This window comes from Hyaena hyaena, unplaced genomic scaffold (genome assembly GCF_003009895.1).
Source record: "Hyaena hyaena isolate Hyena2069 unplaced genomic scaffold, ASM300989v1 scaffold_398, whole genome shotgun sequence".
Classification (NCBI taxonomy): Eukaryota; Metazoa; Chordata; class Mammalia; order Carnivora; family Hyaenidae; genus Hyaena; species Hyaena hyaena.
This window is the reverse complement of record NW_024081032.1, coordinates 1135624-1156284: the sequence shown is the minus strand read 5'-3', so window position 1 is coordinate 1156284 and position 20661 is coordinate 1135624. Positions and strand designations below refer to the sequence as shown.

General features: G+C 37.4%; 1 protein-coding gene across 1 annotated transcript in view; it reads left to right on the top strand.

Annotated features, from left to right (window-relative positions):
- The window catches only part of NBEA (neurobeachin), a 693804-nt gene that overhangs the window by 343236 nt on the left and 329907 nt on the right, over positions 1–20661 (top strand). The window contains exon 35 of the mRNA XM_039251874.1: positions 407–471. Within this exon, the coding sequence (XP_039107805.1) occupies positions 407–471 (65 nt within the window). The remainder of the gene's footprint in view (positions 1–406; positions 472–20661) is intronic.

Genomic DNA, 20661 nt, shown 5'->3' with positions numbered 1-20661 from the left:
CTTCCTTCCTTCCTTCCTTCCTTCCTTCCTTCCTTCCTTTCTTTCTTTCTTTCTTTCTTTCTTTCTTTCTTTCTTTCTTTCTTTCTTTCTTTCCTTCTTTCTGGGTTTCTTTTGGAAGGAAGCTTTGTGCTGAGAGCCTTCTATACCTTTGTTTCTCTTTCTGTCTCAGTCTGCATCAAACCTGAAATGTACTAGGAATTCAAAAGCACCTTCTAAACTAAGTAATATGCAGCTACTTTTAAAAATCAGACATCCTACAAAATAACATTTGTTAAAAATATTTTTCACAGATTTAGAACTGATATTATGTGGAAGTTATTAACAACATCAACTTGGTCCTTAAACCAGATATGATTTTTGTTTATGTGCTCATTTTCCTTATATTTGGTTTGGTTTTTCCTTTTAGGAATGGCAAAATTCTATTCAGAAGAATGCAGGACTTGCATTTATTGAACTCATCAATGAAGGAAGGTAATTAATTTTACAATTTTTAGACAATTAGTTCGTGTACATTTTATTCCACTAGGATTGCTCTCCTACCATCTGTTCCAAAAACATATAAGGAAATATTTTATTTAAATCATTTATCATACAGGTAATTAAGCTTCAAAGAAACAAAAGTTTAAGATACTAATCATTTATTTTGGGGTGGGGGAAAAACATGTGTGAAATAAAGGAACAGACTTTCTAAGGTTTTTGTGTGATTGGAGCCTCGGATTACTGGGTAGTAAAGTTGTTTAACACAGATCAAGTGAGCCCACTTTGCAAGCCCATCTGCCACTCCATCTGTTTTCAAAGCCGTGCTCGGCGTTCACTCCTACAGCCCATCTCCGTTCATGTGAAGGAGTTTTATCTGAACATATCATGCTCTCTGATACTCAGCTTAAAATGTGAAGGGTATTAAATATGGGAAGGAGAACAGCCAGGCTGGGAATTTATATATACCATTGGTTTTGTGTGTGTGTGTGTGTGTGTGTGTGTGTGTGTGTGTGTGTTTTGTTTTTGTTTTTTTATAGTTTATTGTCAAGTTGGTTTCCATTTAACACCAGTGCTCATTCCAAGTGCCTCCTTCATGCCCATCACCTCCTTTCCCCTCCCCCCACCCCCATCTGCCTTCAGTTTGTTCTTGGCATTCAAGAGTCTCTCATGGTTTGCCTCCTTCCCTCTCCCCCACTATTTTTCCCCTTCTTCTCCCCCATGGTCCTCCATTAAGTTCCTCCTAATCCACCTATATGTGCAAGCATATGGTATCTGTCCTTCTCTGCCTGACTTATTTCGCTCAGCATAACACCCTCAAGTTCCATCCATGTTGCTACAAATGGCCAGATTTCATTCTTTCTCATTGCCATGTAGTATTCCATGGTATAGATAAACCACATCTTCTTGATCCATTCGTCCGTTGATGGCACTTAGGCTCTTTCCATGATTTGGTTATTGTTGAGAGTGCTGCTGTGAATATTGGGGTACATGTGCCCCTATGCATCAGCGCTCCTGTATCCCTTGGGTAAATTCCTAGCGATGCTATTGCTGTGTCATAGGGGAGTTCTATTGTTAATTTTTTGAGGAATCTCCACACTGTGTTAAAATGAATCTGTCAGTAAATTTATGTTTGAGCCCATTTTTGTCTTTATCACTTCATGATAAACAGTTGTTTACTGTGATTTTTGCAATACTTTATTGGCAGTGGATACATTAAGGTAGATGTAACTGTCACCAGTTTGACACTTACAGCTTCTGTCAGCCAAAGACCTGTATCCTTTACAGTTCTTTTCTATGATATGATGTATTCGTCGGAAAATAATGACTGCATATTTGGCATAATCTATTTATTTCTTATTTGTAACTGGTTTTATTAAACTGATAATGGAATAATACTAACTGTATATAAAACTTTTTTATCAAAGGAAGTGTCATGAAAGAATATTTTACAAGATATTCCTTGAAAATTAGTTTATATATTGTATAGAAACCCATTTAAAAATTTAACTTAGGGGCACCTAGGTAGCTCAGTCAGTTGAGTGTCCGAGTCTTGATTTCGGCTCAGGTCATGATCCCAAGGTCATAGAATCAAACCCTGTGTCCGGCTGCATGCGTAGCATGGAGCCTGCTTTAGATTCTCTCTCTTTCTCTCTCTCCCCCTCTCCCTAACTCATGCTCACTCTCTCTTCCAAAAGAAAAAAAAAAGATTAACTTAAATGTACTTTAGTATTACTTTTTTAGTATTATTTTTTTCATCAGTTTATTATAATTTAAAGACATAACCTTTTTAAGGTAATTTATTTTATTGTATATTTCTCATTTACATATTCCATGACTGAATTATTTTTAGTCATAATAATACAACTCTAGAAGTTAAAATAAATTTTACATTTATTGCAAAGCAAAGGATACAGGAAAATATCAGTTTTCTTTTATAACATAAATACTAATTTTACATAATAACATACTAGAGTTCTTATAAAACTTTGTTGTGATAAGAATTGATAATAATTATTATCCATCTTAAGGCAATGAAAAATATAAGAAGAAAATTTGCCAGACTATTTATTTTCATTTTAGTTATAGAAACCTCTCAATTCACATACATGCTTGTCTATTTGTTTCAACTGTGAAGTAAAAAACAAAAATTATCATGTCATCAGTATCCCTGAGGACTTAATATAATTGAATCTTCAGCACTTATAACTATTGTCTTAGAAAAGGAAAGGGTAGATTTGCTAATACCAGAGGTCTTAGCGTCTGATACTGTTTTATTACTCATTGGTAGAATTTGGAATTCATTTTGTTTTGTTTTAGGATAAGAGTTAGAATTACAGAAAGTAGTTATAATTTTTTTACATTTTAGTCCCTGTGAATCTCCAAAATCCTCATAATGCTCTTTGTGCCATTCTAGAATTTGTTTTCATTTTTCATACCAGTTGTTCCTCCAATAAAGAGGACTTTGAAACAAACATTGAAACATGACTAGCTATAAATAGGAAAGAACAGATCATGTGTATGTTAATACAGCAAAAATCTATTCAGTGCCTATACTACATACCAAATACTCTTATAGGAGGTGGGAATAGAGAAGTGAATTATACAAACATGATTCTGAATTCTGGAGGAGAGACAAATATTAGAGTAATACACACAGTATTACAAGGGGTCTGTGATAGAGGTGATATAAGCATTAATACAAGTGTAAGACAAGGCACCTGATCGAGGCTAGAGGGGTGTGTTCCGCAGGTGGTAGGACTATCTGGGTTTTCAAAAAATTTATCGGAGAAAAGCAAATACAATAGAACAAATATTGCCTTTTCAACAAACGGTGTTGGACATCCACATGCAAAAAAAATAATAGTAAATCTAGACACAAAATCATACCCTTCATAAAAATTACTCAAAGTAGATCAGAGATGTGAATGTAAAATGCAGAACTATAAAACTCCTGGAAGATAACATGGGAAAAAATCTAGATGACCTTGTATTTGGCGATGACTTTTTAAATACATAACCAAACACATAATCCATGAAAGAGTTGATAATCTGGACTTCATTCAAAATTAAACACTTCTGGGGCGCCTGGGTGGCTCAGTTAGTTAAGCATCTGGCTTTGGCTCAGGTCATGATCTCATTGTTCATGAGTTCAAGCCCTGCATCGTGCTTTCTGCTGTCAGCACAGAGCCCACTTTGGATACCTTTTCCTCCTCTCTCTCTGCTCCTCCCCAACTCACCCATGCACTCTCTCTCTCGCTCTCTCTCTCTCTCATTAATAAATAAACATTTACAAACAATTAAAAACTTCTGTTAAAGTCAATGTCAAGAGAAAAAATAAAACAAGCCATGGACTGGGGAAAAATATTTGCACAAGATACTTCTGATAAAGGATTGTTATCTAAAATAGACAAAGAATTCTTAAAACTTCACAATAAGAAGATAAACAAACTGGTTTAAAAAATGAGCCAAAGATATCAACAGACACCTCAGCAAAGAATATCTACCTGTGGCAAATAAGCATAGGAAAAGATGCCTGTCATCATATGTCGTCAGGGAAATGCAACTCAAAACGACAATGAATAGTACTACACACCGTTTAGAATGGCCAAAATCTGAAAAACTGAAGATAACAAATGCTGACAAGGATGGGGAGCAACAGGAACTCTCATTCATTGGTGGTAAGAATGCAGAATGACACAGCCACATTGCAAAAATGGGTGGGTAGTTTATCCTAAAACTAAACATATTCTTACTGTAGATCCAGCAGCCATTCTCCCTTGTATGTACTCAAAGGAAATGAAAACATGTTTACATAAAAACCCTCACACAGATGTTTCCAGCCTCTTTATGCATAATTGTCAAAATTTGGAAGCAACCAAGATGTCCTTTAGTAGATGAATGGATAAACTGATACCCATCAATTCATGTGGTACATCCAGACAATGGGATATTTATCATTTAGTGATAACAAGAAATGAGCTGTCAAGGCGTGAAAAGATATGGAGAGACTTTAATTGCTTAATACTAAGTGGAAGAAGCCGATCTGAAAAGACTGCATATGATATGATTTCAACTATATGACTATCTGTGTCTCCAAGGAGACAGTAAGAAGATTAGTAGTTGTCAGGACTTATGGAAGAGGAAGGCATAAATACATAGGCAGAGCACAGAGGATTTTTAGGCCAGTGAATCTAGTCTGCTTGATCCTATGATAGTGGATACATGTCATGATACATTTGTCAAAACCCATAGAAGGTACAACATCAAGAGTGAACCCTAAGGTGAACTCCGGACCTTGGGTGATAATGCTGTCCTAATGTAGGTTCATCATTTGTGACAAATGTACCACTCTGGTAGGGGACGGTGTTAATGGAGGAGAGCCTGTGTGTAAGGAGGGGATATCTGGGCAATCTCTGTATCTTCTGCTCAAGGTTGCTGTGAACCTAAAATTACTCTAAAAATAGTCTATAAAACAAAACAAGGTTCAAAATACAAATAAAATGCCATCTTAATTGAGAACTGAGAGATGGTTATGACACAGCTAAGGGAAAGAAAATAAAAATAGAGGAATAAAATTCTGGGCCAAGGAATAGTGTGATACCAAAGCCTGGAGGCAAGAGACAGTAAGACATATTGCTAAGCTGCTCTTTCTATTCAGCCAAAAGCTATGTAAGTGCCTGTTGTACACCAGCCACATAGAGGTGCGGTCATCCCGTCTTGGCAAGGGTGGCTGGTAAGGGTCATGCCATAAAGGGGTTTCTAAGCTGTGCTAAGGGTGCTGTGATATTATTAAAGCTGGGCATAATCTACAGTGTAGCAAGTAGACTCCGGACTGAAACTAATCTGAGATTCAGAAATCTTGTGTAAGATGCTGGTGTCATAGACTGACTAATGGTGGCTGTGAGGAAGGAAGAAGTGTACAGAGTTCAAGTGTCGTTTGAAAATTAAGTCTAGAGAAATGCTGATTGGGTTGTAAGAGGGAAAAGAGGGGGTCGAAGATAACTTGATCTCTGGCTTTAGTAGCTGGATAGTTTATACTGTAAGTATAGTTTACTTGGAACAGTAGAGAAGGAAGAATATGGGTTGGGTGGGATGTGGTTTCGCTTTTCGCTTTTGGTTACACTGATTTTGTAGCACCTGTGAAATTTCTGAGTGGAAGTGTTGAATAGACATCTTGAATTTGGGTCTCCAAAGAGACAGGTAGAATGGGGATTTGGATTTAGAAGTCCTGAGCTTAAATGTGGTAAACAGGAGCTAAAGATACAGATGTGCTGCTCAGGGAGCCTGTGTGGAAGGAGCAGAGAACGTGACACGCCGCCTTTTACTACTGTTTTTGCTGGGAATCCTCCTTCCCCACAGCTGTACATGGTTGTCTGCTGTTTGTGATTCAGGAATCAGCTTAAATGTCACCCTCTCAGAGAGGCCCCCTTGCATCTTACTGAGTTACCACACTTCCATCACATGACTCTGTTTTAACATTTAATAACACCATCTCAAATTATTTTCACTCTTCACTTCTATCTTCCTCACCAAAACGTACTTGGCCTTAAGAACTTGTGCCTTCTTTGCCGATATATTCCTGGTTTCTGGAATAATAGCACATAGTTCACCACCACAAATATTTTTTGAAGGAATTAAGAAAAGAATGGTGAGTAGAATGTTTGAGAAGGAATGAGCAGTCAACAGAAGGTGTTTTTTTTTTTTATTTTTTTATTCATTTTGAGAAAGAGAGAGAGAGAGAGAGAGACTGACTCCCAAGCAGGCTCCACACCATCAGCATGGAGCTTGACGTAGAGCTTGAACCCACGAACTATGAGACCTGAGCTGAAACCAAGAGTCAGGCCTTTAACTGCTGGGCCACCCAGGCGCCCCCACAAGAGGGTTTTTAAGTTAGGAGGAGAGGGCCCGCTGGATTCGGTGACAGGATGGTCATGTTGGTTCCATCCACACGAACGCTGTTGACACCTGTATGCTGAGGATGCCGCGTAGAGACCCAAGCCCTGCAGTAAGAGAGCCTACAGGCCAGTGGGGACAACTGACATAATAAATATGCCAGAGTAGAGGGTACTGCGGGAGCAGATACTTAAGGGAATGGCTTCAGAGAAAGTGGGGGTGTAAGTAGAGTACTGGGGCAGGAGCTGGGTTGTCTTGAGCTGAGGAGTGAGTGGGACATGAGCATGTCACTCTGAGGAGATTGGCCAAGAAGGGGAAAGAGAGGGTTGTTGCTGCAGGTGGGTTTTTTGGGGGTAGTGGGGGTAGTTTTTGGAAGACCTTCCCTGCCCCTTTTCTCTGAATGTTAGAAATAATATATGACATTTATTATAACTGCTGCAATATAGGCTCTTAAAAATGGAAGTTTTATTATTATGGAAGTTTAGTTTGCCTCATTTCCTTTCACTCAGATCTTTCTCTTTCATAAATTTGAACCTGGGAGTTCCAGATTTTTAAAAAGCTCATCTATAGGGGCTCATGGGTGGCTCAGTCGGTTGAGCATCCGACCTCAGTTCAGGTCATGATTTCACCATTCGTGAGTTCAAGCCCCAGCATTACTGCTGTCAGTGCGGAGCCCGCTGCAGATGTTGTCTCCCTCTCTCTCTGTACCTCCCCCACTTGGGCTCTCTCTCTCAAAAACAGACATTTAAAATGCATACATATATTATATTTGGATGGTTGGGATGTACTTACAGTAAAGATAATTAGGTTATCTGTCTTCTATTTGTTGAGGCTTGCTGTGTGCTAAACACATATTAGGTTCTTCATACGCTCGGGGCGCCTGGGTGGCTTAGTCGGTTAAGCGTCCGACTTTCGCTTAGGTCATGATCTCGCGGTTCGTGGGTTCGAGCCCTGCGTCGGGCTCTGTGCTGACTGCCAGCTCAGAGCCTGGAGCCTGTTTCACTCTGTGACTCCCTCTCTCTCTGACCCTCCCCTGCTCATGCTGTCTCTCTCTCTCCTAGAAATAAATAAAACGTTAAAAAAAATTTAAAAAAAAAAAAAAGATTCTTCATACCCTCTTCTATCTCATTTGCACGGACACATAGTATTTTTCTTAACTTTTTCTAATAGTTTAAGATGAAGCATATAACAAACATTTTCTCTTGGTCATTAGAATATCAGTCTTTAATTTGTCCTTGTGGAAATGAAGTTAAAAATCTTTAAGTGGAAATTGTTATAAATGTTTATCCTACTTAACAGCTATACCCGTGAATATAATTCATCAATCATAGCTGGAGAAAGCAATTGTGTGGTTGTCTACAATTAACAGGACAAAAACAGTTGATGAATGTGCAGCTGAATTAAAGTACTCCCTAGGACAGCCTGAAATTATAAACTGGATCATTTAAAGGAATCTAACAAAGGATCTTTATAATTAAAACAAAGCAAGGTTAATGGGATGTAAAATTGCCTATGATATCTTGGCAATAATAATTGGATTTTAAATTATTAAAATATGAATTGAACTATAAAGCAAATAGGAAAGACTTTTTTAAATTATGGAATTTGAGTACCCTTTGAAATAAATTAATCATTTGCCTAAAATAAACCTTTATCAATCCTTTGAAAGCATTTAGGATATAATTAATTAATGCATAAAAAGCCAGTGTGTATTTGCAGTTGGTACCGAATTTAACATAAGATTCATAAGATTCCAATTTTTATTTTTTTCTTTAAAATCATGAAAAATATATAGCTTACATTTCTTAGGTTTTAAAGAGGAAAATCATACTGCGTCTAAGCATAATTCTTTAGTGATTATATAGCCTCAACTTGAATATCTTCTTTCTTTTAATAATTGTCATTTAATAATGAAAACAGTAAGCTTTGGTTTGAGTTTGAGTTTATCTATTTGCTTTTGTTTCTCTGACTTGGAAAAAAGTGTTTAAAAAAAAACAAAACAGTAACTTCCAAAACTTTCCCACTAGATCAGAAACACTGCAAGGATATTCTCACTCACTGCTTGTATTCAGTATTGGGCTGGAGGTCTTAGCCAGTTCAGTTAGGCAAGTAGAGTATTGAAGATGTTTGAAAAAAGATAGAATCGTAAGTGAAGTTAGCAAAGTCACATGATATGAGGTCAGTATTCGAAAATCAATTATAGAAAAAGGATCATAAACACATGCATCCTGTGTAAAAAACCAAAAATCTATTTAACAGCATTTATTTATAATGTATGTGAAATATTGGAAGCTTAAATAAAGCAAAGCCATTATAATAGTATCAAAAACATGAACTACATAGGGTTGTACTTAATAAAATTTGTGAAAGACATGTATGGTAAAAACTACAAAATGTTTCAGTAAAATAACTTAAAAAAAGTAAATGCAGAAATATGTATTCATGGATCAGAGGACCTAGCATGGTTAAGATGTTAGTTCTCCTCAGCAGGCTATTTTGTTGTTGTTGTTGTTGTTTTTATAGAAATTAACAAGCTTATTTTTAAATTTCGGCGAAAATACAAAGGACTAACAGCCAAAACAAATAAAAGATGAACAGAGTTGGAGGCTTGGTGTAAAGATGGATAGATCAATGGAATGGAGGAAAAAAGATCTTACCTCTCAATAATATTTTTTTAATGTTTTATTTATTTCTGAGAGAGAGAGAGAGAGGGACAGCACGAGCAGTAGAGGGCCAGAGAGAGAGGGAGACACAGAATCTGAAACAGGCTCCAGGCTCTGAGCTGGCTGGCAGAACACGGGGCTCGAACTCACGAACTGCGAGATCATGACCTGAGCTGACGTCGGACGGCCAGGTGCCCCACCTCTCAATAATAAAAAGACAAACTACCCAATACAAATCGGGCAAATGATTTGAACAGACACAGTAACAAAGAAGATATACAGATGGCCAATCAGCACATGAGAAGATGCTTGTCCACATCATTATTCATTTGGGAAGTTCAATTTTAAACACAATGAGATAGCGTTACGCACCTACTGTAATCGATACAATTCAGTAGGTTGGCGATACTAAGCCTTGGTGAGAATGTGGAGCCACTGGAGCACTTACACCTGAAAAACAGTTTGTCAGTGTCTTACACGGTTAACACGTGCTTAACCATTTGACCCAATAATCCCATTTATTCCAATTAGATATTTTCCCAATAGAAAAGAAAATATTGGTCCAAATTAAGACCTGTATGTGAATGTTCACAGCAGCTTTATTTATAATAGCCAAAGATGAAAATAACCCAAATGTCTATCCCTAGATAAATGGATAAACTATTATGTAACATTATATGGAATACTACTCAGCAATAAAACATATGAGCCACTGATATGCAGCACATGCATGGAACTAACTTAAACGTATTTTGTGAACCCAGGGGCACCTGCATGGCTCAGTCATTTGAGTGTCCAGTTCCTGATTTGGGGTCAGGTCATGATCTCATAGGTTCATGGCACTGAGCCATACATGGTGCTCTGTGCTGATGACATGGAGGCTGCTTGGGATTCCCTTTCTCTCTCTCTCTCTCTCTCTCTCTCTCTCTCTGTCTCTTCCTCTCTCTCTATCTCTGTCTCTATCTCTCAATAAATAAGCATTTTTGAAGGTATTTTGTGAAGCTAAAGAAGCTACACAGCAAAAACATGCTATGTGGTTCCATTTAGGATATTATGGAAAAAACAAAATTAGAGGCACAGAAAACTGTTCGATCCTTGCTGTGGAAAGCAGGCGAAAAGCAGCAGAGAACATTTTTGGGTGATGGAGATGTTGTGGCTGTAGCACTGGCCACTTAAAGTGCATTCGTCAAAACTCGTGAAACTCTGCATTTAACAAGAATTAATTTCGTATTTTTAACCAAGGGAGAAGCTCTTAATGGGACTTGTATTCATAGTATGTGTGACACTTCTGCAACCTCTTCCCCTTGGGAAAGGAGCCATACCGCCGAGGGCACACAGCACTTGGTAAACTCAGCAGAGCCTCTCCCGGAGTACACAGTCCTTCCTGGCATCGTTGTGGCTGCTGGGGCTGTGATGCCTCATTTGCTGCCAAATCTCCCCCCCACTTGTCCTTATACACCCTCAATCCATGGTTCTCTACTCCTGTTACTAGAAACTAAGTAGAGTAAAATGCATTTAACCAAGCCTTCTTTTCTTAGTCACTGCAACACCTCTGAGCTTGAGCTGGTTTTTCTCCATTCACCAAGTCCTGTTGTGTCACTTTGCAGCCCTGTGCCCCCGTCCGCACTGGCTGTCCTTCTCCTGGACATTACAACCTTGAGCTCTTTACGGGGAATCACAAACCCTAAGCTAGGAGCTTGGTTATTTGGCTCGTGGTTAACCCTAAAAGGAGGGAGTCTTCTGATCAGTATTTTGAAACTGTTTTCCTGGCCCTTAACAGCATATGAAATAAATCTAACAGGTTGCAATCGGCATTTTCAAAAATAGTAAATAATAGAAAAAATAATTGGATACAGGTAAATATTGTTTGCTAAAGTGTTTGCTATATGGGCATATAAGGTTATGATATAAAGTGTATTTCTCATAGTTTACTTTGAGACACAGTCTAAAAGCCACCATTCGAAGCTGATTTCCCAGTTTATGGGTCTTAAAACAACTGCAACATGTTCTATTCTGATAGCAATGTTTTCTAAATCCATATTAAATTATAAGGAGAGTAAATTATACAGATCCTTTATACTGGTATTAGCTGGTTTTACAAAGAAGAGTAAATATAAAAAGCTAAGTAACTAGGCACTGAAGAGACTGGAAAGAAGAAAAGTAGGAGATTTGATATAAATTGGCCTTTGTGGCTCGTGAACAAATTGAAAGTAACTTTCTTTGTATGTGCCCCCTCAAAGTTGACTTCCTTAATCTAGTGTCTGAACTCGGATTAGAATACCTGGAGACTCGTCTTAAGAAGTGACCAACAATGTTGACTTCATGTATGCTGTTTGTAATCTTTCTAATAATATCGTTTCTGGGCTAGTTTACTCAGGGATAGATTTGGGGACTGTACAACTCAGTGAAGCCAACTAAGCAGTGCCTTGCTCCCCACATAAAAAAAAATAAAAGAGAGAGAGAAATGAAGCTGGCTAAGAAATCAAATCCAGATTTTGCCATCATTCACACTGCATGAACTCATTGGTCCCCGTATGTCAGTGTGCATTAGGATCACAGGGATGTTTAGTAAGCATAGAGATGATAGGGTCTCCCCTCAAGACCTGTGCAGTCGGAGCCTCTGCATGGGAATTCTTTCACCATTTTTACTGTGTTCTGCAAGTGATCAGGATCTTCAGGGTGCACCAAACTTTGAGAACTATCACACTTCATTCATTCGTCTTACAGGCCGTGTAGTTATCACCGTCTTTACCCACAACCGGAAACATAAATATGGTCATGACCTAAGTCATTTTTTTTTCTATCCTGCACTAAGAAGTTTAATAACTTTAGATTCATGCCGGATTATAATATTTTTGTACAAGAAATTCTACATTTATGTATTTGAAGTTATAGACTTACATGAAGCTGCACATAGGCGATGAGAAAATAAATGCTTATCTGTGGATCCTTGTTTTCATCCAACACAATTGCCTAATTCCCAGAGTTTTTTCCTAACAGTTAATTAGATGGAGGGGAGAGGGAGAGGGTGGGTTTTGAACCAATGCTAATTCCCTCTCCTCACCCCACTTTCTCTCTTTAATGCCTCTTTTTCTTCCATATCAAGTCCTTAGTTATCAATCTCAAGCTCCAAAATTATCCATTAGGTTTTAATCTTCCTTCTCTCTAGTTCTCCCCAGTCAAACCCCAGTCCTCCAGTGAATCTGAGACAAGTGTAGGTCTGATTGTATTTTTATATAATACTTTTTCATTCTTTATTTGATCCAAAGGCATGAATAATTAGTAGATTTTATCCTCTGGGAAAGATTTAGTATTTTAAGAGAATAACTTGATATGGTGTGTAATTTTTTTTTCCCTAACAGCAATATAATGATAAAGAGATTTTAAAGTCTCTAAGTGTCCGTTTTTCCTTTTGCTGCAATAGAAAGACTCAGGGCAGCCCACCCCAGAGACACCCCCCGCCAACACCCCAGCTTTCTAATATTTGTATTTTACCAGTCATATAATTGAGTAAATTGGATTTTGCTTTAAAAACACAAAAGGGAGGGCGGTGCCTGGGTGGCTCAGTCGGTTAAGCATCCAACTAAAGCTCAGGTCATGATCTCACAGTTTGTGGGTTCAAGCCCTGCCTCAGGCTCCTTGCTGACAGCTTGGAGCCTGGAGCCTGCTTCTGAATCTGTGTCTCACTTTTTCTCAGCCCTCCCCTGTTCACATTCTGTCTCTCAATCTCTCTTTCTCTAAAAAATAAATAAACTTTAAAATAATTTAAAAAATAGAGTTTGATTAGTGGTGCAACTCATAACTAGTATGCCAAATTACATATATGCAAATGAATATGCATATTCACTTGAAATTGCAAAATCACTTTGAAAGTCCGACCCCAGCCTAATGTGCGGGTTCACAGACAAATGTCAAGATCTGCCATTGTTTTTCCTTCTAATGAATATGAAATAACCAGTGTATCAATGTGTGCCTTTTAGAAAAGTGAAGTACTCTTTGGCAGGGGTAGAGGGGTGCTCATATATGTGAAACATTTTACAAATATTCTCTTACTTATGATCCTAACAAATTTTCCCTCCTTAAAGGAAACATACTTCAGGGGAGTATAGGAGAGTTAGAGTCAGAGATACACTTGTCAGGAACAACATGGTATTTATTTTACTTTTTTCATCAGGTGAAGACTTGTTGGCACTGAATTATTTTAAGAACCAGTGGAGCCCAAAGCTTGTAAACATTTTCCCCAAAATTAAAAAGACATTAATTCTAAATTTAAAAATTAGATTATAAGTTTTTCCCGATTTTTAAATAGTCTATTAAAGGGCTATACACAGGAAGCAGTTGGGCTTCTCCAACCCAGTCAGACTCCATCTTGCAGTGTCAAGTGCCTTTCTCGTAAGGCACTTTGGGGGCCAAAGGGAACTCTGCTTCTATGCAGTGTGGCCACTTCACTTTCAATCAGTCTGTCTTCTTGGCTGAATAAATCAGGATCTAAAAATCTAATCTTACAGTTTGGGTATATGTTCTTTCTTCAGTTTATAGAATATCTGAAAGAATATCCCCTCAGTTTCTAATCAGGAAACTGAAACCCAGACACAAGGAAAATTATTTGTACAAATTCATACTGCAGATAAAAGGTAGAACCTAAATATAAACGGGTCCTGCTTTTGCCCCTTCGTTCACCTATAGTTGATGGAAAACTAATTTTTTTCTGACCTCCCATACTGCCTTTTCTGTTGACTTTTTTTCTTTCCTCAAATTACAGAGATTATACGGGAGCACCTGGGTGGCTCAGTTGGTTAAGCATCTGACTTCATTCAGGTCATGGTCTCACGGTTTGTGAGTTTGAGCCCCACATTAGGGCCTGTGCTGACAGCTCAGAGACTTCGGCCTGCTTTGGATCCTGTCTCCTTCTCTCTCTCTGCCCCTCTCCCATTTGGACTCTATCTCTCTTTCAAAAATAAATAAACATTATTTATTTTTTTTTAAATTACAGATATTCTATTTGAAATTCAGGATTTCTTCATCTCAAGTCTAAGACAAGTCTTTGAATTATAACCAACTGCATAAAATTGGATTCTCCCTAGAATATCAGGATTTCCCTGCTGATATCTATTCCATTTGGAGTAGAATACTTTATTTTGTCTCCTGACTTCTTTCTTGTATCCATGACAACTCTGTCTGCTTTAGAATAGAATAAATAGGATTGAACAAATTAGGTTTTATTCTGTTTCCTTTGGAAAGTAGACTCACATTAGAAGATGAAGACCACTTCATTCATTTCCTATGTTGTATGGATACTTGAGGAAGAAAATATTCTGTAACAGATACTCCTAAATTATCTAATATTTTTTTTTTATTTACTTCATTTTCTTTGCGCTAAATGTACCATAGAATTGCATGGTGTTAAAAAAGGACCTTAACATTAAAATTCTATTTCTTCTTTGCCCCTCCTTCTCACATAACATATTCATGTATTCATTCAGTCATTTATTCATTTAGCCATATATTACTGGTGAGCCTATATTTCATAACAGGAAACTTGCCAATTCATGTTGGCTGTATAGATGGATAGAATGGATAGGCATTGTACCTTATTTTATGAACATCACAGTCTAAGAGAGAGAGAGACTTGTTAAAAAGAAAAGAAAGAAAGAAACATAAAACAATGTAATATTATAATGACAGTACATTTGAGAAATTGGTAGGTCTCTTAGCTTTTTTGGGAGTAGGGATTGGTAAGGCTTACAGGAAGAGATGGCACTTATAAAGGTCCTGAAAGCGCATAAGTCATTAAAAGAACTATAAAGAATTTTTTCTAGAACATAGAATAAGGATCTTAAAGAGGCAGTAGATAAGATTAGAAAAGTTAGACCGTCATCTGTGTATAGTAAGTTTGACTATTATCTTCTCTATTATAAGTAGGCATTGAAAAACTTTAGGTATAGTTTACATTATGTATTGGAAAGATGGAAGATGGGGCTGAGGAGGCAGAAAAATTAGGGAGCATTGTAATCCACACGATAATGGTTTACAAAAATTTAAGTAATGGCTTAAATTAACGCAATGTTAGTATATGAATAAAACAGTTTAAAATATATTGAGGTAAAATCAACAAGACTTGGTGACTACTTTAGTATGGGATGATCTCAAAGTGACATTTCAATGGATTGGAAAGTGAATAGGGATTTCTAAGATTCTTTTCTGTTGTGATGTTGATCTAGCTCCTAAGATCCAGTATTTTGTGTTTGAAATAGTGCTGATATTTTTGGCCTACCTGCTAAATATATTAAGATTTAAATGCGAAGCAACTTAAAATTTTGTTCTTTTGTTTAGAATGTTTAACTTTATCCATAATAAAATTACAGTATAATTGCTCTGAATCTATAAAAAGGAGCACAAGAATTAAAAATCCCCAAAAGTCTGCAATAATACTGTCCAAGAAATAACTATATAATAAGTTGATTAATACCTCAGATTGTACCATGATATCCTAAAGGAATCTGTGTATCAGATGTGAAGAAAGTGTTACTTAATTTTCTCTTTTCAGGCATCAGCCTCACGTAGCAAACCCAGATAAACTTGGTTTGCACATTGGTTCTGTTGCTGGAAGGTCCCTGGACTTCAACAAATTGTTAACTTATTTAATTAATTATTTTTATGTGTGTGTGTGCTCTCAACTATAAAATAGGACTAATAATATATCCAACTCATAGTTGCTTGGGGATTACCCAGGATAGCATATGAAAAGAACCAAGTGTGTGTAAGGTGTTGAATAGTGTTCATTTTTTTCCTTTAAATTTTATTTTTGGGGGACATGTGTGGAGAAACCACATAAACAGTTCATATTCAGGAAGAATATTGTGAAGTGATAAGTTTAGGGGCCCCCGGGTGGCTCAGTCGGTCAAGAGTCCGACTTCAGCTCAGGTCAGGATCTCACGGCTTGTGAGTTTGAGCCCCATGTCGGGCTCTGTGCTGACAGCTGGGAGCCTGGAGCCTGATTCTGCGTCTCCCTCTCTCTCTGCCCCTCTCCCACTCGCACTCTGTCTCTCTCAAAAATAAACATTAAAAATTAAAAAAAAAAAGAAACAATAAGTTTATACAAGAAGAGAGGCTACGGGTTACTCAATGATCTGAAGTTATCTTCTGCAGCAAAATATTCACATCCTACATAGGGTTGCACGCTTTGAAGCAACATGAGTCTTATAAGTCTTTTAGGAGTTCTCCAGTTCTGCCCCTCTTCCCTATAAATTGGTGCCTCAAAGAATAGGAATGCTCTGGAAACATGCCTAAAGCAGTTGGTATTTTAAACCTATGGCAAGAAATTAAGTAGAGAATCTAGCCTGGAACTTTCTGGATAAGCCAAGATCCTTAAGAGAGGCTAATATGGTTCTAGTGGTTCCTCCTTGATATCACTAGATATGAAAGGGAACAGTTACCCAGTAAAGGTCTGTTGAACTCCCACTCATTAAGACTAGAAGTGAGGTAACAAAGATCACTAAGTATATGAGAATGAAAGCCACTGTATATGAGAATTAACAAGGAAAAACAAACTAGACCTCTGAAGACTAACAATATTAGAACTGTAAAATATAGGGAATACCACAAAGTGCAGTGAATGAAGAGACCATCAAAATGAACAGGAAGATTTGAAAAATTGAAACCTGTAGAATTTAAAAATACAAATTCGAAAAACAGTCTGTGTATTGATGATCCATCAGATGAGACAGACATGGAGAGAATTTGTGACTGTAATACATATTTTAAATTTTTTACTCACAATGCAGAGGAAAAAAAAAAGCAGTGAAAAATGAAAGTGATTTAAGAGATACAGAAGTGGAGGGGTTCCTGGGTGGCTCAGTTGGTTAAGCGTCAGACTCTTAATTTCAGATCAGGTCATGATCTCCCAATTGTGAGATGGAGCCCAATGTCAGACTCCACACTGAGCTTGGAGCCTGCTTGGAATTCTCTCTCTCTCTCCCTCTCTCTCTGCCCCTCCCATACTCTTTCTCTCTTTCTCTCTCAAAATAAATAAACTTGAAGGGATGTGGGGTGAATGAGGATGTTAAATTTATAAGTCATCAAAATTAAAAAAGCAAAGAATTCAGAATAGATAAGATTATTTTAAAACATGATGGTTGTTAATTTTTAGGAACAGACTAAAAACATATAGGAATCACAACATACCTCAAGTAGAGTACTTAAAAAGAAACCCTTACTGCATACATGATACTAAAATAGGAAGATAGCAAAGATAAATAGATTAAAGCCCCCAGAAAGAAAGAAGAGATTATATACAAAAAGAGAAATATTAGCATAACAACAAAGAAGGCTAGAAGAAAGTGACGTAGGGGCGCCTGGGTGGCTCAGTCGGTTGGGTGTCTGATTTCAGCTCAGGTAATGATCTCATGGTTCGTGGGTTCGAGCCCTGCATCTGGCTCTGTGCTGACAGCTAGCTCAGAGCCTGGAACCCGTCTTCGGATTCTGTATCTGCCTCTCTCTCTGACCCTCTCCTGTTCACGCTGTCTCTCTCTCTGAAATTTAAAAAAAAAAAAAAAATAGTTAAAAAAAAAGAAAATGACATATTTTCAAAGTGTTGATAATCTCAATAATTGTATATAAAGCAAAAATATTTTTAAAAACAATGGGTAGTAATCGTAGAGTAACTGTGAAACTTTAATATACCCCAGTCCCATCCTCTGCTCCTCAATTCAATGAAGCCATTAAAAAGGGGAGGGGGGGCACACCTGGGTGGCTCAGTAGGTTAAGTGGTTAAGCATCCAACTTCAGTTCAGGTCATGATCTCATAGCTCATGAGTTTGAGGCCTGATTAAGGCTCTGTGCTGACAGCTCAGAGCCTGGAGCCTGCTTTGGATTCTGTCTTCCTCTCTCTCTGCCCCTCCCCTGCTTGTGCTCTGTCTCCCTCTCTCTCAAAAATAAATAAACATTAAAAAGAAAAGAAAAGAAAGCACACATTACAAGTACTATACCAGTGGGAGCAAAATAGGCCTCATTAGCAAAAAATTTTAATGACTTACTTGCTCTGACCTGTCTGGTGGCTCCCTAAAGACTGGCTTAAAAATATTTGTCTTACTTTGGCCCTACTTGGAACCAGCTTAGTGTGAAAAAAGCTGCTTCCCTCGACGCATTCGTTGAAAACATTTATGGGCTAATCTCTTAGGTCGCTACTGCCTGAGGTGATAGGTAACAGTTGGGGCAATAATAGACTAACCAAAACCTTAGGAGGATCAGCTGAGGAATGAGCTATACACAAAGGCTTTGAAAAGTTCTGTCATCTAAAAGGCCATGCACAGACTTAAGAGTTTTTTTTGTTTTGTTTTGTTTTGTCTTTATGCTCTAGAAAGATCTGAGAAGGTCTTAAGTTCTCACTGCCTGCTGACATCGATACTCTATAGAAGCAGGAAGTAAATGCTATGATAGAGTTGAAATAAGCCTGACTGAGCTTGGAAGGGCTGCCCAGACACACACACACACAGCTCCTTGAGAAAATTGTTGTGTTTTGGTTTGTTTTTTTTGTTTTCTGTTTAATTTGTATACAGACATTTAAAGAAATCTCTGCTGGATCATTAGCTGCCACTAAGATAATGAAACAGAGGCCTCAGACTACACATGGTAAAGGATAATAGAATTAACAAAATTAGTTTAGAAAAGACTCAACAAACAGGCAACAAACAACAATAGAAATATCTTGGGGACAGGAGAGAATTAGATTTCAAGAGTTGCCATGTTGTGATATTAAAAATGTCATGGGGCACCTGCTGGCCCAGTCGGTACTCATCCGACTTCAGCTCAGGTCATAATCTCACAGCTCCTGGGTTCGAGCCCCACGTCAGGCTCTGTGCTGACAGCTCAGAGCCTGAAGCTTGCTTCAGGTTCTGTCTCTCCCTCTCTCTCTCTCTCTGACCCTCCCCTGCTCACGTTGTCTCTCTCTGTCTCTCAAAAACAAATAAAAACGTTAACAAATTTTTAAATGTCAAATTTTCAACAAAAAATTATAAGTCATGCAATAGGAACAGGAAACTTTGACCCATACACAGAAAAAAAAATCCAATGAAACTACTGAGGAAGCAAAGAAATTGAGTATTTAAAAGATATCCCCCTTAAAAAAAAAAAAGGGGGGGCGCCTGGGTGGCTTAGTCGGTTAAGCGTCCGACTTTCGCTTAGGTCCTGATCTCGCGGTTCGTGGGTTCAAGCCCCGCGTCGGGCTCTGTGCTGACTGCCAGCTCAGAGCCTGGAGCCTGTTTCAGGCTGTGACTCCCTCTCTCTCTGACTCTCCCCTGCTTATGCTGTCTCTCTCTCTCTCTCCTAGAAATAACCTTAAAAAAAAAATTAAAAAAATAAAAGATATCCCATGGGTTAAAGGAAATATATCTAAAAAAATAAAGGAAAATATGAAAACAATTTCTAACCATCATAACTTGGTTCCTTTTAATAATTTCTGTCTTATTGATATTTTAATGAAGATATAAATTATTAAAAGAAACTAAATTATGAATTTGAAAATTACAGTAGCCAAAATGAAATTTTTACTAAGGGAGTCCACAGCAGATTTGAAGGGACAGCATAAATAGTCAGCTTGACAATAGGGAGATTATCTCACATAAAGAACAGAAGAAAAAGAAAATAAGACTGAACAGAGCCTCAGAGAGCTGTTGGATACGATCTGGCATAATATATGTATAATTGGAGTCTCAGAAGGAAAGGACCAAGAGAAAGTGTCACGAATACTGAAGAAGTAATAGTTAAAATCTTCCCTAATATGAAAAACACTAATCTGCTTATTCCAGAAGCTTAAGTGAACACCAAGTATTACAAATGCAGAGAGATCCATACCTAGATCCATTTTGATCTAACTTTCAAAGCTGAAGACAGAGAATCTTGAAAGCAGTAATAGACAATGGACTCATCACATACAAAGGATCTTCCATAAGATTAAGAGTTCACCAGAAACCATGGAAGACTAAGGCAGTGAACACATAGTCTAAGTGCTGAAAGAAAAAAAGCTTATCATTCAATAATTTTATGTACAGCCAAACTATAAAAGTGAAGGAGAAATTTAGATATTCCCATGTAAACACAAGCTAAGGGAGTTCATTGGTAGTAGACCTGCCTCACAAGAAATGCTGAAACAAATCCTTCAGGCTTAAAGGAAAGGACACTATACATGACTTGAAGCCATGTGAGGAAATAAAGAACACCAAGAAAGGTGACTTACATGGGTAAAGATAATAGTATTAATGTATTTTTCTCTTCGTAGCTCTTTTTTTCACTCTATCTTACTATTTAAGATAAAACTGAATAAAACCATAATTACAAATGTAACTTTATTGGCAAACAATTTAAAAAGCTATAAATTGTGACAGTAACAGTATAAAGAGATAAGGGAGGATGGAGACGTATAGAATCAAAGTTTTGTTAACTATTGAATTAAGTTAGCATTAATCCAAAACTAGAGTCAATTATTAATTGTAATCAAAAAGGCAACCACTAATAACTCCAAAAACATAGTAAAAGAAATGACAAGTAATTAAAATGACCCTGAAAAAGTATTTATTTTATTTTTTTTTTAATATTTTTTATTTATTTCTAGGAGAGAGAGAGATACACA